Raw genomic sequence first — 14,871 nt, 5'->3', positions numbered from 1 at the left:
ATCAGCTGCTTTCAAAAAGGAACACAAAGCATGGATGCTTCAGAGCTCTTCCAGTGGTGCTATGCTTCCTCCCCTCCTCAGTTAGTAAGGATCATCAATATGTAAAGCACATCTTTATGCACATTTCAATTTGACACACAGGACTAAGCTGTCTGGGTCTTAGCTGCTTCCCTGGCCAATCGCTCCTCAAAATAGGGAATCCTATTTCTAGACCAGCTCTTAGGAACCATGCACTTCCACTGCTTAGAATGGAGCGCTCTCAACATCTTGTTACAGTGCTGAATCACAATTTTGAGACCCTTTTTGTTTACTACATTTAAATGAGGTTGAATAGGGCTTCCTAGAGAGCTGAGCAAACCACTTCAAGCCATACAAGAGGTAAACAAGCTGGTTTTGTTAAATTCTCCAGAGTGCCCACTGGGTCTGTCTGGAGCAGATAAAAACCATCTCCTTTCAGGCACAGTAAGTAATACTTTTAAATCCCTAAGCTCACAGCCCAAGAAGGGGTGATCTGGGAAATCTAGAGAGATCGTTTGTGAAAATGTGTATTCAACAGAAATATCAGAAGTAGCTTTTATATCTTCAGGGCACAGAAGAACTACTATTCTCCCCTGACACACACATACTCCCCTCATATCAATTCAAAACACTAACCACAGCTGCCAAGCCAAAGGAGCATTTCTTTAGATGGAGCAGCTGCTGCCATGTACTGAGCTTAGTAATACACACTCCATTTCAGCGGGGTCTCAAAGAAGCAGAGGAAATTAAAGCACGCAGCAGTCATGCCAAAACCTCTTCCACCCTTTTGAAAGTTTCCCACAGGGTAGGTACACACAAACACACACAGAGTATTGTGAATTGCCACTACTGGACAAGGGTCCAACCTTGTCCACTTCCACCTTGTAACACTTCTAGAAACAAATGGATTGATCTAACTGTAACAAAGAAGAGCACTGACAAAGATCATTGGTCATTTAACTCTTGGAAGTACTTTGTTTTTCTGATTGTGCATACAAAGAGGCACCCGACACCTCAACTTATTACAGGAAGCATACATACTAATCCACATGCATACTTCCAAAATCGAGTGCCTGTATATACAAGAGCAGAGCTGGCTGGCATACCAAGTGCGTTCAGAGTGTTTCAGATGCATATTTAGCAAGACATCCTGTGAAATTCCCTGATCCTTCTTTGCTCACAAGAGGGCCCAAAACACAGCGCTGCAGCAGGTCTGACATCAGGAAATCAGGTGGCCTTTGAAAGCCATCATGCTCCTCAGAAAAGAGACAAATGCAATTGCTCTGCTCTCCTTTCTCACCACATTCCCAAATGGAAAGACCGTGTCTGTACTGCTGTCATCTGTTTTCTAAGATATGTTGTCAGCTCTTGCTCCGTTTACCTGATTACCTGGTGTAGGCTTTCCCTAAAACATGCCTCATTTTCCCACTGTCATGAGACAGCCCTGTTAAAATAACAGTCTTTCTAATGGTTGGCCCTCTTTTAAAAAGCAAGTTCTCCATTCCACGTTCCAGTTGTGAATTAAATTGTGATACTGCCTCAGCATAGAGACAGTTCAGAGATGGGATACAGGGAAATAAGTTATTACTGAGGAACTACATATTTTTGTTATCATATGAGCCCTTAAGGCTCCCCTTCTTCACCTAACCTGCTCTGTTATCATACTGCTCTAGTCCCCTCCATCTCTCAAGGCCAAGAAAGCAGACTGACAAGGGAAGTCTGCACACCCTACAGCTGTTGCATAGATTCCAGCCGTTCCCTGCAGCTCTTCTGCCCGTCTCATCCAGAGGACCAGCAAGGACTGGAGAAGGCCAGCTTCTCAGGCCCATATGAAAGGCCCAGGTGGGGTGTCTCCACACAGCATGGCTGGTTAGGCCCCAAATCCTGCTCATTCAGCAACTGAAGGCTCAGAGCATGGACTGAAAAGTTCCCTCAAAACCTGTCACAATACCACGCTTTACTCCATTCTAGGCGTATCTGTTGCCTATGCCTCATCTGCCCCATTACAGACTCAAAAAAAAAAAAAACCCAACAAAACCCCAACTCCAAACAACCCAAAACAACACCCCCCCCCCCCCCCCCCCAAACCACGGAGGCAAGAGATCTGCCATGTTACAGATGACATTACCCAGCTATAGAACAGATTACAGTGCTGACATTTGAAACTGCACTGGCTGCTCATGACCGCTGGAAACAGCCTAATTTCCAACTCCAGGCATCATTTATCAATTCAACAGACATCCATGAACCCTTATGAAGTTGCCCAGTTAAAACTTAATGAGCAGCTTCTCGAAGAGGACACCTTTTTAATTCAATCCTTTTGATTATCCCTATCATGTCAGTGCTTCTCCTGGTCTCAAGCTACTAAACAGACAAAAAACCATCACAAACCCAACTGCAGTGGAGCACTGACAGGAGAGCCCCACTACTACTAAGTGGCCTCTTTTCAAGTTTTAAATGAGTCAGGGATGCTGAGGCCTCTTTCATAAGGCAACTCCATGCTTATTTTAGCTGTCAAACACCAGCAGAAGCAGCAGCTGCTCCCTGCTAGCAATTATTGCTTTGCAAAGAAAGCCAGCTGCTTTGCGTACTGCCTCGCAACAGTACCTGTAAGAGCTTGGGCACACCTCAATTTAGAAGAGGCTTCCTGCTGAGCAGAAACCGCAAGACAGACTGAGATATATGCACAGGCATACATCACTGTTTACTATGTCCAGTATCCCAGGCTATGAATCTTTTGACAGCAATAAAGTTTACTCAGCTATAATCTACGGACTTCTATCGTCTTTTCACAGGTATCACACAACTGTAACAAATTGCTTCCCCTTTACACTCAGATTTAACGTAGAATGTACATCCTGGAATTTCAAAGTGATGGGCCTTTACTAAGCTTGGTACTTCATCTCATCAGCTACTACAATGTAAGTAATATTTTCTGCACAACACCTCTTTTGTAGTAGCTTACATGTAGATTTCTAAATTTTGCATGAATCATGACATCTTTATATTTAGGTAGGTATATACATTTATATGTTTATATTTACATACATATTTATAGATTTATTTTAAATATATTTTTATATTAATATACATAGAATGACTTTTTAAAAAAACTAAACTCTCTCCAAACCAAATTTTGGGTATAATAACCAGAGTTATTCTCACAGCATTTTGATGAAAAGCAGTTCAGGAAGTGTTTGGCAAGCTGCTAGGTTTTGAGCAATTCTCTGAAATTCTCAGCTTTTCATAAAAATTTGCCTATAAAGTGTCCACTAGCCTTTTCACAGCAATTAGGTATTGTGTTTCTTTCTTCTTCCACACAAAAAAGGAGACTCACCTCTGGCAGCATCAGCAATAAACATTCAATTTTGGCATTTAGGCTGCAGTAGTCAATTATTGTGACGTTTAGATTTACATTAAGCCTTAAATTCACTCTGAAGTGTGAAGCTGACTGGCCAGGTGACTTTAAGATTTCTTTACAGATGACCATTTTCTCCTAACAGGTTTTGCCAATAGACCTCCTTTCCAAATAAAGAAAACGGGAATAGTTTTCACGGCACATCTAGTGGTCATAGGCTGAGATTACCAGCAGTGGGGTCAGTTGGTACAGCCAGCACAGGGGGATTTAGCAGTAAGAACACTTTTTTCCCCTTCCCTCAGAATGTGGAAAAAAAAAAAAAAAATCTTGTTTGAAATTGGGCTGTGTAAACCAAACATGCTCTCTTATATCTATCTATTTCTATAGGATTTTCAACGCTGCTTCTCAATTCTCCAGCCTCACTCAAAGGTCATAGGGTTGTAACTGCTGGTATTATTCTGCCTGGTGAAGGCAAATGAATTACAAGTACAATAATTTTGCCAAAATACCTGGCTCAAGTGCCATTCCTTCCATTGTGACGATACACAGCAAATCTGCCAGTTCACCCTGGTAAATCGTCGGGTTGTCAGAATGCACCGAGACATTGAACACAGGACCTAGAAAAGAGTAACCACAATTATTCATGACAGGCTTTTCTTCAGTGCCCAAAACCCTTCTTACGTGTTTTTGAAGTATTCTTTACTAGTTTGTGGAGAGAGAGCTCTGAAGTAGGGAAAAGCAATCATGCAAGTTTTTGCAAAATAGTTACCCATTTTTAGACGTAAATTCCTGCACTAAGACAAAGTTTGCAAACTACCAGACCTGCCACCCAACACAGAGGCTGCTGCTCAAGTCTGCCTTCTACTGTCCTGCACAAAAGGAGCTGGTCTTCCACTGGTGACTTCTCTAAGAGCACGAGAGTTCAGGTCTTCAGGCTAACCCAGCACTGATCTTTTTGGCTGAGGCTGTGAATAGGAATTCAAGTTAGAGCAAACCACTATTTTAACAACATGTAGGGTTCTGCTACAGAACTGAAACAGAGACAATACAAGAAGTGCATCTGATAACACTTTGCTGTGGGTTTTTCTTCAGGCTCTGCCACAGATAGCTTCTTCTGTAGAAGATGTCTCAAAGCCCAAGAGTACAGTAACTCCTTCAGTTACAAAGTGGTGATGATATTGATGAAAACCACTACGCTGTTATGAAATGCTCAGACACCATGAAAACATGTGGTGTTTGACTTCTGAGGTACATAAGTTAGAAAACAAAACTTCCCCAAATTTTGACAACAACTACATCTCTGGTGCAAAATTAACAAAACCACAACTCCTCAGATATGCCAACACTGCTAGTACTCTCTTTCACATGACAGCAACTGAAGAATGTGTCAAAATACCCTTAGTGATTTCTCTACTAAACAAGCCAAAGGACACAAATGGAAGAAAAGCTGATGCTAATGATGGCCTCTGGGATGGCTCTGGGGGAAGAGGCCAGGGAACCCAAGAAGGAACTTGGGACTCAGATTAAGAAGTAACCCTTTTTACCCTTCCCTGGACTCCATTAACTGCTATCATTACCCGGATGAGCTCCTTCTGGGACAGCAGCAGCAACAAGCAGTGTAGAAAGATGGTTTGGGACGAATGAAAAGCTGTTGGAACATTTGCCATCCTCCACTCTTACGTGCTACTGTTTTAATACAGGAACTGTAAATTTCAAATCCACTGAAGATCAGTGGCAAACAATGCTTTTGATAGAGAACATTTAAGGAAATCAACCAAGACAACCCACTTGTCCCTTGCCCTCCCAACAGGTTTCTGTGGAAAGCTATGTTGATCACTCACCACACTGCACACATCACATCACTTCCAAACTAAGGTTCTGGAAAGAAATTTGGATGTGCCATGAAGCTAAAGCTATAATTTTTGCTAAAACTATTCTAGACTACAAGGGCCTGGCTTGTTTTGCTCAGCAGAGATTACACAGCACACAAAGAAATGAATTCCAATTACAATGCAATAATTAGTTCTGGGGCCTCCAAAATTCCACCCCCAGTTTTCACTGGGCACAGTGTGCTGCTCTTTGTTATACCACAAATAAATTTCTTACAGCCCTCTTCTCTGCCTCAGAAGCAGTTGTACTTTGTACACAAGGGCAGTATGTAGACATATGATCCCAGAGGTTTGTACCTGTTTTGACACTAGAAGTCCTCTCGATTAAAAATTAAGATTGCAAGTTACCCCACCAAGCAAGGATAAAAGGGTGGTAGGGATGCAATAGAGGTTACATACGGACTACCAGCCGAGACTCCTACATGCTTATGCTGGAACATACTTAAGGAAATGAGACCCAGAAAGCTTTGAAGTTCATGAGTTTGACTTCATGAGCAGGCTGCAGCCCTAGGGGACTAAAGGCAGCATGGACCAGGGCACTCCAGCCAACTGTAACCAGAAAAGTCTCAAGCCATGTGTGAACTGCCACAGCAACAGAAACAAAAGAGACTGTCAAAATCTTCCAGGAATATCCCTGAATTCCCAGCACATACCCTCTGCTGCACTGATTGAAGGCAAAACAGCACCATAATAATCCCAGTATTGTCTACAGCTCGGGGTCTATCCTAAATTCCAGCAGCAAGTGAGGTTACATCATGTCAGGAATATGGGACATGCTCTATTCCAGCAAACAGGCTCTGTCCTGGCTAGATGCTGGCAGTGACTGAGCAAGGGAGATGAACTGCATGATCCCAATTTTGTCAGGCTAAGGACAGGCTGCCTTACCCCTGACCTGACAGGGTAAACAAGCAGAGACAGAGGGTGTATATAGAAAGGACTTTTCAGGCCTTATTTGTAGGCTGAAAGTCCAGGCATCTACTGCCTTCTACAGACACTGGGTTCAGACTGTGGCACGGCAACAAACCACTAATGCAGAATGGAGTCTGAGCACTCCTGGCCATTGAATATCACAAGAGTAAAAGCTAAGTTTGTTTGGTCACTCAGCCAGGAAAGCCATGTATCATGGTAATGCAGCACTCCCTACATACTCTTCAATTCTGGGTCACCAAGCGCTTCTCTACCCTGCCTCCCACATAGTCAAAGCTTCCTGGGCAGCAAGAAGGCTGCTAGGCAGCATGTGCTGTGTCATGTCACGATTGTACTTCCCCTTGGTAAGCCACCAAGTTATTTCCCTTTGATTATTTACCTACTAGGCTACATCTCCTGCAAATTACCATCTGTACCTCCAGGGAGAAGTCACTGTCCTGTGTTAGAAGAACTGGATTTCAACAGAGAGTGGAGAGATGTGTCAGGAATTGTGCTCTTCTCTCTCCAGCTGAAGAGGGAAAACAATTTTTTACCTTTTTAAACCTAAGCAAGCTTCGTTACAGTGAAAGCTTCTTAGTTCAGTCTTGAAAACTGTGTGGTTGCAACTTCCTAGGATGAGCATCTTTCTTCTTTGGATGTATCTCAGGCCTTATGCCCACATGGCCCATGCCCTGGGCCTCAGGCTGCCCTCAGGCATGAAAGGACAGAATAAAGCATCTTCATAGATTATTTTTTTTTCCCCACTACAAAACATGAAAAGGCAGGAGGCTGTTTTCAACAGAGACCCGTTATCCCTGAGCTGGACCACAAAGACCATTTAATCCCCTACCCTCCACTATAAGGTACACTTGAGTCATCACTACACAGTCTGGGAAAGATTCACAGAAGCTGACAACATGGGTCCAAACCCTCATAAAAGTCATCTGCATGCCACCTTTCTTTCTTTAAAGAAGGGTTCTGGTCTTGTTTTTGTTTGGTTTTATTCTAAGAAAGCCAACTGACCAGTGCTTTTAACCTGGTTACAATTTGTCCGATTTATGTTCCCAGCTTAAACAATTTACTCTGGCTTCAGCTGAACCTGTCTGGCAATAGGATGAGAGAAGCAGGAATGAACTGCATGCCAACCTCAAAAGCAGCAGCAAACCAGTGTTTGTTAGTGGGTTACCTAACAAAATTATCACCTTATCTAACTGGACATCTGCTTTACTGCAGGTTCAAGAAAAGCATCTAGGCAAAAAACAACACCAGAGCAAACAAGAGATGCTTCCAGACACATTTTCAAGGCTCCTGAGGACCTCCCAAGAGGTCACAGATGTGCCACAAATATCTCCTGTAAGGTGCGGCTCCTGTTGTTTTTTTTTGGGTTTTGGTTTTTTGTTGTTTTTTTTTTTTTTTTTTTTTTTTCCTCCTCCCATTACCATCACACTGCAGTCAGTATTCAAGAGGCCCTGCATCTAGACTCCACCAAGCAGTGCTTGGCACATAAAACCCAACTGCTTTTCTTAAGTTTTTACCCTCCAAGACAAAAAAAAAACCCAAACAAACCTCAACCCCAAGCTTACAGTTGCATGTGGTAACAGGCAACTCCCAGTCAACATTGATGACACCAACTATCAGGGTCTCAGCATCACCACTTTCAAGCACTTGCAGTGTCACAGGAAAGGTTGGGGAGGTGACATGAACCTCTCTCCTTCGATGAGATCTGAGTTCACGCTACACTAACACTGAGAAAAATAGAACTCTACAGATAACAGATGATGTGGCTTTGTTCACCTTGCCACAGTCTGAAATACTGTTATTGGCACCTACTGGTCACTTGGGAGAATAAACAAACCAGAATTTAGTTTCAATCGCAGGGTTGACAGATCAAGCATGACCTGTAAAGCTCATCAAGAACAAGTGTAGGAAAGTTGCTCAGGCGTTCGAAAGCTGAGAAATAATTGGATTTTAATAACTTCAGGTTTGAAGATGTGTCATTCCCTCAGCTAATTTGGAAACTAAAGAGCACAGATTTACAAAACAAACCAGCATTCCCAATTCTAAGAGCTAACCATCAATCTTCCCCCAAATTGCCATCTTCTGCTGAGATCTTTGATTTGAACTAAGCCAAAAATCTGTTACTCACTACATTAAAGCCGTATGTAAGCTTAGATACAACCCCTAAAAGAAGTTTTCTTCTTTAATAAAGTAATAACAATTTTATATTAAAAAGCATCTGCAGTCGAGATAGGAATAAAAAAGCAATGAGCAGGGAAGGAAATCGGGGAGAATAGGGTGTCATTGATTTCATGCAACCCAGGAGGGAAACTCCGGGATCCAAATCCTATAGTGATACAGTTTTCAGCTAAAAAGTGTATTGCAAATTTTTCCACATATGTAAATGAAAGGAAAAAGTGTTTATAAAAACTGCTCCAAACTTGGTTTACTACTTTGTGCTCAATTACATCCACACTGAACAGGCTGCAGGGTGGAAAGGAGGAGTTTAAGTTTATTGAGTTAATTTATTTAGCTTAAAGATTTACATGTTGGAAGAAAATAAAATATCCTGAGCCCTATTTACCTGATGACACCCTATTCTCCCTGATTTCCTTCCCTGTTCAGTAATCCAAACACCTTAAATCTGAAAGAAAAAGATGAGGAAAAGGAAGAAGAATAACCAAGAGCCAGGTAACATCTAGATTTACAACAGAAGAGATCATAATTACCTAGGTGACATTTTGGCCTTTTCTATAACATTTTAGCCAGTACTTCTCTGCAAAAATAAGGTATAGTCTCCCCACAGACATCAGTTACCTTTCTTTCCCAGACAAGTAAAGTAGAGCAGAGAAAGGTCAAGCAACCTGACTGACAACAGAGACCCAGAGCAGGTGATTCCACCCAAGAAGCCTGCGCCTAGTCCATTGCTCAGCAGGGAGGCCTCAACACTGCATGCAGCTTCCCTACTTGCAGTCAGCCAGCACCACAGACCACAATGGGGAAAAAAAAACTGATGCAACCCACAAGTCTTCCAAAATATTACTCATATCTGCCCTGGCACCAAATCATTCACTCTTGAACCGAGAATCCCATGACCTGCCTTTCTCCAGATAATGAGCTCCTTCACCCACACTATTCCAGCCCCCTGCCCTCTCGCTGCTTCTTCATGAAGCTGTTCCCTAAGTGTTACCCAAAGCCGGCTCTAACATAATACCTGTTACTGGAAGAAGCCCCCAGTAGTTTAGTCTGTGGTTTCTACTTCCAGCTACAAATTAATGCACTCAGGCACAAAGGCACACAATGACAAAGCACGTTCCTGCCCATTAACAGTGTCTGGAAAATACCAGCCTTTCATGCCAAAGAGATTCTGCTGTACTGCTCTTCATTCACTTCCATGATTAAGGTTTCTTTCCTTTAAGAATCTCTCTAGTCTTCTTTCTTGAAACTGAGTATCTCTCGGGGTCATTGCAGGGCATTATTTCATTTTAATTGCAAGTTGAACATCAATACTCAGCTCATATTTCAGCAGCTCTCAGTTTATCTCAGCTTCTTCCAAAGCGAATGATAATACATTGCTGTGCAATGAGCTCACATGCTCAGAGTTGAAGATTTCATCGAGACGCTTCCCTTTAGTTCTCTTTTATTTTTGCCTCTCCAGAGCTTTCTGCCCTCTGCTGAATGGCACAGAGGGAAGCCAGCTCAGAGCACAGCAAAGCTCCAAATGGTTCTCTCTCATAACATATTTCTCAATATGAGATTAAAAGCTTCCTTCTCCCTGCTTCCCTCAAGGGAAAAGAAAGTAAGTCACTTCTGTGGAAATCCCTGTGAGTATATAGCTGGCAAAAACACTCTAAACACTAACTTGGGTTGCCAGGTTCAGGGTAAAAGAGATAGAAAATTAAAGAATAATTTATGATGCCAGGATAAACCAGGTGGATTTCACAGAGACCAGGTGCCCTGGCATTAAAAAAGAAAAAAAACAAAACAGCTGAAGGCTAGCTGTAGCCATTTGAACTAGATACTGCTACCCAGATCTGCATCAGGTAAGCACTCTGATCTCAAGCAAGTTCCCAGCTATTTGACTCCCACCTTTTCTGGCCAGCTTGGCTAAAGCTGCAGGCAAAAGGGAGAATGAAAAAATGATGTGCTGCCTCTCATCTGCTGCCCAGCCCTTGCAGTGCAAAGGCATTGCCACTGAAGCAACACCTCCAAGTTACCAGAACACAAGTGAAAGATTTCAGGTTGGATGGGTACGGTTCACAAGTCTCACAGGAAGCTATTTTGATACACTGGCTTCAGAAAGTGAACAGCAAGGAACAGAAGACAGATGTGTTCCAGGCTGAAAAAAGGCTATATACACATACACCATCCAGTAGCTCAGGAGGAGAGAGAATGGTATTTAAGTTTCAGCAGAAATGATGCAATGAAATTAAGAGAAAACTTCAAGACTAGCACTGGCAGCTGCTCTTTTCCCTTGCATTGCTGGGAAACCTTTGAAAAAGATGGCAGAACTTCTGTTCTAGACTGGGAAAACCAAAAAGAAACACTGAAGAATATTAAAGTCTTCATACGGAACAGCTTCCCTTCGCCCCCTCAAATAAGTTTAGTTTGCTTACAGCTACTGGACATACAGCAGCCGTTCATTTTATGACATTAGTCTAGTGATTCATGTTATTCATAAGGCCAGACCAGAGGATTCACAAGATCCTCTCTGGTCTTAAAATATATCCAGCACAGAACAATCTGCCATTGATTGAATATTTGAAAACTGATGACCTACACTAGGCTTCTCACCGTCACCCTCACCCCCTACTTCCAGTTTATATATTCCACAAAATCCACATTTCATTTTTAGTTCAGGAAGTTTCAAACAAATGCCTTTACATTAACATTTCAGATCATTAACCAAATGGAATAAATACGTCCCTCTGCAACAGCAAGTGGAGAAAGAAGAGAGGTCTCTGCTTGCAGCCAGCAAGTTCTGCCTTGAATGGAAAGAATCTGAGCAAGACATTTTCCACAGATGTTCATGGAAAAACATTTCAGAGCACTGCCACATTTCAAGCCTATTGTGGCAGGAAACACTGAAGTTTCATGTGCACAGTCCCCAGCTCATATATAAAAACCTTACAGGCCTCCTGCCATTCAGACAGATCACATTGCACAATGTGTATGCACACTAAAAAACCCTCCGTGAAACATCAACTCAACTCAGAGAGATCTGGGAGGATGTCAAACTGGAGGAAAGGATTTCCAATCCTAGCAAGTCTCCCCACCTCCTATCAAAGGGGAATCAATAAAAACAATTGAGAAAGAAATTCCTCCTACCACTAAAAGCTTCATGTAAAACCCTTTAAGGGCTTCCTTCTGCTGAAAATGCTGCTTTCATATTGATCACCTCCCCACCTCATCCCTCATAGTGCAAGCTGAAAAATGCTGTCAAATTCCAAGCCTTTAAAGTAGGAAGGAGGCTGGAATACCTTCTATTTTTTAAAATTATACTGCCTTATTATAACTGCTCCAACAGTCACAGTTAAAATGTCCTTCTGTAACACTGAGAACCCCAGAAGTTAGTGCAATTGAGTCATTAACAGTTTGACTATCAGCGACAAACACACTCATAAACTACTCATCACACCCCACCCTCCCTTTAACTCAGGATTTAGCGGAGTGGTGCTTCCCAGCTTTTACAGTTGCCTGGAGAGCTGCATGCCCCTCTTTTTTCTGATGCTTTACTGTTAGTATCTTCCCTCCAATTCTGGGGAGCCTCTCATTCTCCCTAGATACCATTAGCTACTTCAGCAGTTCTGCCTTTCACCATTCCACCATTACCACTAGGGAAAATCTGGCACCAACTTCTTTATCTGAAGAACAAGTTTGACAGCTGCCTGTACCACAGGATGCAAGACAAGGGTGTGATATCTGAGCTGTGCTTTTATAGCTGCTCCACAACTTTGCCATTACCTCCAGCTCCCTGACTCAGTCACAGTTTGCATCAAAGACAATACACCTCAGAAAAGAAAAGCAAAGTAACACACCTACAAAACATCTTCTGTCTTCCAAATAATAATTCCACAGTTAGTCCATTCTAACTCTGTTCATCACGTGTCATCATGCCCAGAGATGAATGTCCAGCAAGGATATCCAAGGAACAACTGAAGGACACAAAGTTCATCGATCAACTGAAGAAAGGAAGGTATTTCAAGCCAGATTTTAGTACATGCCAAGATTATTTTGGGAAATAGCTCTCTTGTAAATTGTGCCTGGGATCTCATTTCTCTCTTCGTTCTTTTGTAAAGAATGAAAGGCTGACAGGGCTTCAGGACCATCCCTCCCCCTGCTCCAGCCCTGCTACTGGAATTCACACATTCCCAGGGCAGTGCTACAGGCTGCCTCCCTTTCTTCGCTCCATGCGCCAGAAATCCGATCTGGGTGAAGAGGCTGGGAGTAGAGTGATAGCAAAGAGTCAAGACTGCAACATGCACACTTCCCTCCCTTGCATAGCTCGCAGGTTTCCCTCTGAACCATGGATATGAATAGCATCCCGCCAAACTTTTTGAATGGGAGTTCAAAGTGACATAATGCAAGCAATGTTGGAAGGGTCACCAACCTCCTCTGCGGTGCAGGAAAGCCTCCATGTAAGAGCTTGGAGGGGTGGGGCTTGAGATAGATTTCATTCTTGCTGGTTGCATCACCCCTTTGCAAATGCTGCTCTCCCACTCTCTCTGACCCAGGTATCAAGAGTAATAAGGCTAAAACTATAGCCCATTATACCACCTGGAGAAGACAACAAATCTACAGCAATATTCAGCTGTGACAGTGCTGCTCTAAGAGCCATTTTGAACACAGGCAACTAACAGATTATTTTCAGAGCAGTAACTTACCATAAAACTAAACAAAAAACCAACAAGCAATTACCTAGAACTGAAAGAAGCATTGAGCTGAGTCAATGTCCTCTCTCTGGCCAGCTTAGGTCAGGCTGCATCTTCATTAGAGTTTGTATCAGGATGCTACATTTCAAAGCTTCTTACAAAGTGATGTCCTCATTGCAAGGCTGTTCCCCCATGCTCAGCCCTTGCCCTTTTCCCAGTGTGCCTAGTATAAGGAAGTTCAATTTTTAGAAATTACCTCATAGAGAACAATTACCTTAGTTATGTATGCAACCAGACGTCAGGCCGCTCTTGTCTAGTCACAGACACATCTTCTGAAAACCCTACAGCCTATTATAAGCAGAATAACTCACATGAAGAACAATGGATGTGAGGAGAGACCTTCTCCCAAGCTGTGTTTGTGAACAGGAATAGGGGAGTGCAGAAGGTTTAAGATAGAGCAGCTAACTAGAGAGCTCCAACATAGGATGAACCCTCGGGCTACATCAAGAGCTCTTCAAAACTGCTCAAGAAGTGAACATCTTGGTTTATCAAATCATGAGACGAGCCTCTCAGTCATAAGTGCCCCACTGTTATAAAAACAACTCCGTGGCACTTCCCACTCAACACATCATGATAGGAAGGCAGGGTTAACATGCATCTCTGATGATCCAAACCAATGCTGTGTGTGTTGTTCCCCCCACCTCCCCCAACAATATACCATGACAAGCACACTTCTCCAGAAAAATCTCAAGAGGCAGGCTATGCTACAGCTGAAGGTAAGGGTTTCAGCAAGGATGTGGGAAAGAGGATGCACTTCTGGGTACTAAAACTCATCCCAGTTTGTGGAGCTTTGTAGTCCAGCCATAAGGGGCCTCTAAGGTCTTCCAGTGACATGATACGCTTGCTGAGATTGCTGAAATGTTACCATTGCATTGACATTTTCTGCAATTACATCAACAGGAAGGTGTGCTCATGCAATGTAATGGTATGCTAATCAAGTCTGCTTGGGTACAGAAATCCAGTTTATATTAACATTCTTCTAGAGCAGTCGCTACCTAACATCAGTCCAGTGATAAAGCTAGCAAATGTGGCAGCAGTTATTCCATACTGAGAACCAGCTCTGAGCCTGCAGGACCATAAAAGCTGCATTAGTAAAGAAAAACCCAGAGGCTATGATTACAGCCAATTCATTAAACATCTTTCTATAAACAGTCAATAGCACAAAGGGCACAAGTACCACCAAAGGAGACATGCAAAGCTCTAAGCCATCATACCATTTGGAGACTCCTTCCATGTTCCAAAGAGTATGTATTTCCCAGAGACAGAGAAACCACTGGAAAGCATCAAAGAGCCATCTCCTTTTCTGGCTTAGACACACAGCTGCCAGATTCTATACCAACCTGACGTCTGGAAGTCTATCTGGATAGGGTTGGATAAGCCATTCACTGCTTCACGCCACATGCCACCACCACCTGGAGACCAGGCAGTCACCACGCAGCGATACAGCCCAGCATCAGAAATCTGAGTCTGATACATCCTGTAGCGGAACTCATTCTCTTGGACCTTCTCCAGAACCACGCCGTCCACACGAGTCTGGTCCGTCCAGTCTTCCAGACGCACTACTGAATCCTGGTTCAATGAGATTATACGAGTGGTTCCATTGGGATTCGACTGATCTGTAAGTGGCTTCTCAGCTGTAATGAGGACAGAATAGCGTGGCGTCTTGATGTTTTTCGAAGACACTTTGCATGTCATCTCAAAAGTGTGGCCTGCTACAAAGAATGGCTTCAATTTCACTGCCTCCACTGTAAGCGTGTAATCTGAAGAGGGA

General features: G+C 42.9%; 1 protein-coding gene across 1 annotated transcript in view; it reads right to left on the bottom strand.

Moving 5' to 3' along the window:
* PTGFRN (prostaglandin F2 receptor inhibitor) overlaps positions 1 to 14,871 on the bottom strand; it is a gene marked incomplete at both ends in the record, with an annotated part of 68,324 nt that overhangs the window by 4,710 nt on the left and 48,743 nt on the right. Inside the window, 2 exons of the mRNA XM_082488777.1 lie at positions 3,886 to 3,993; positions 14,441 to 14,860. Of these exons, the coding sequence (XP_082344903.1) occupies positions 3,886 to 3,993; positions 14,441 to 14,860 (528 nt within the window). The remainder of the gene's footprint in view (positions 1 to 3,885; positions 3,994 to 14,440; positions 14,861 to 14,871) is intronic.

This window comes from Vanellus vanellus, assembly GCF_965231255.1.
Source record: "Vanellus vanellus genome assembly, chromosome: 1".
NCBI classification, from domain to species: Eukaryota; Metazoa; Chordata; class Aves; order Charadriiformes; family Charadriidae; genus Vanellus; species Vanellus vanellus.
Note: the sequence above shows the minus strand (reverse complement) of the source record. Positions and strands in the feature narration are given on the sequence as shown.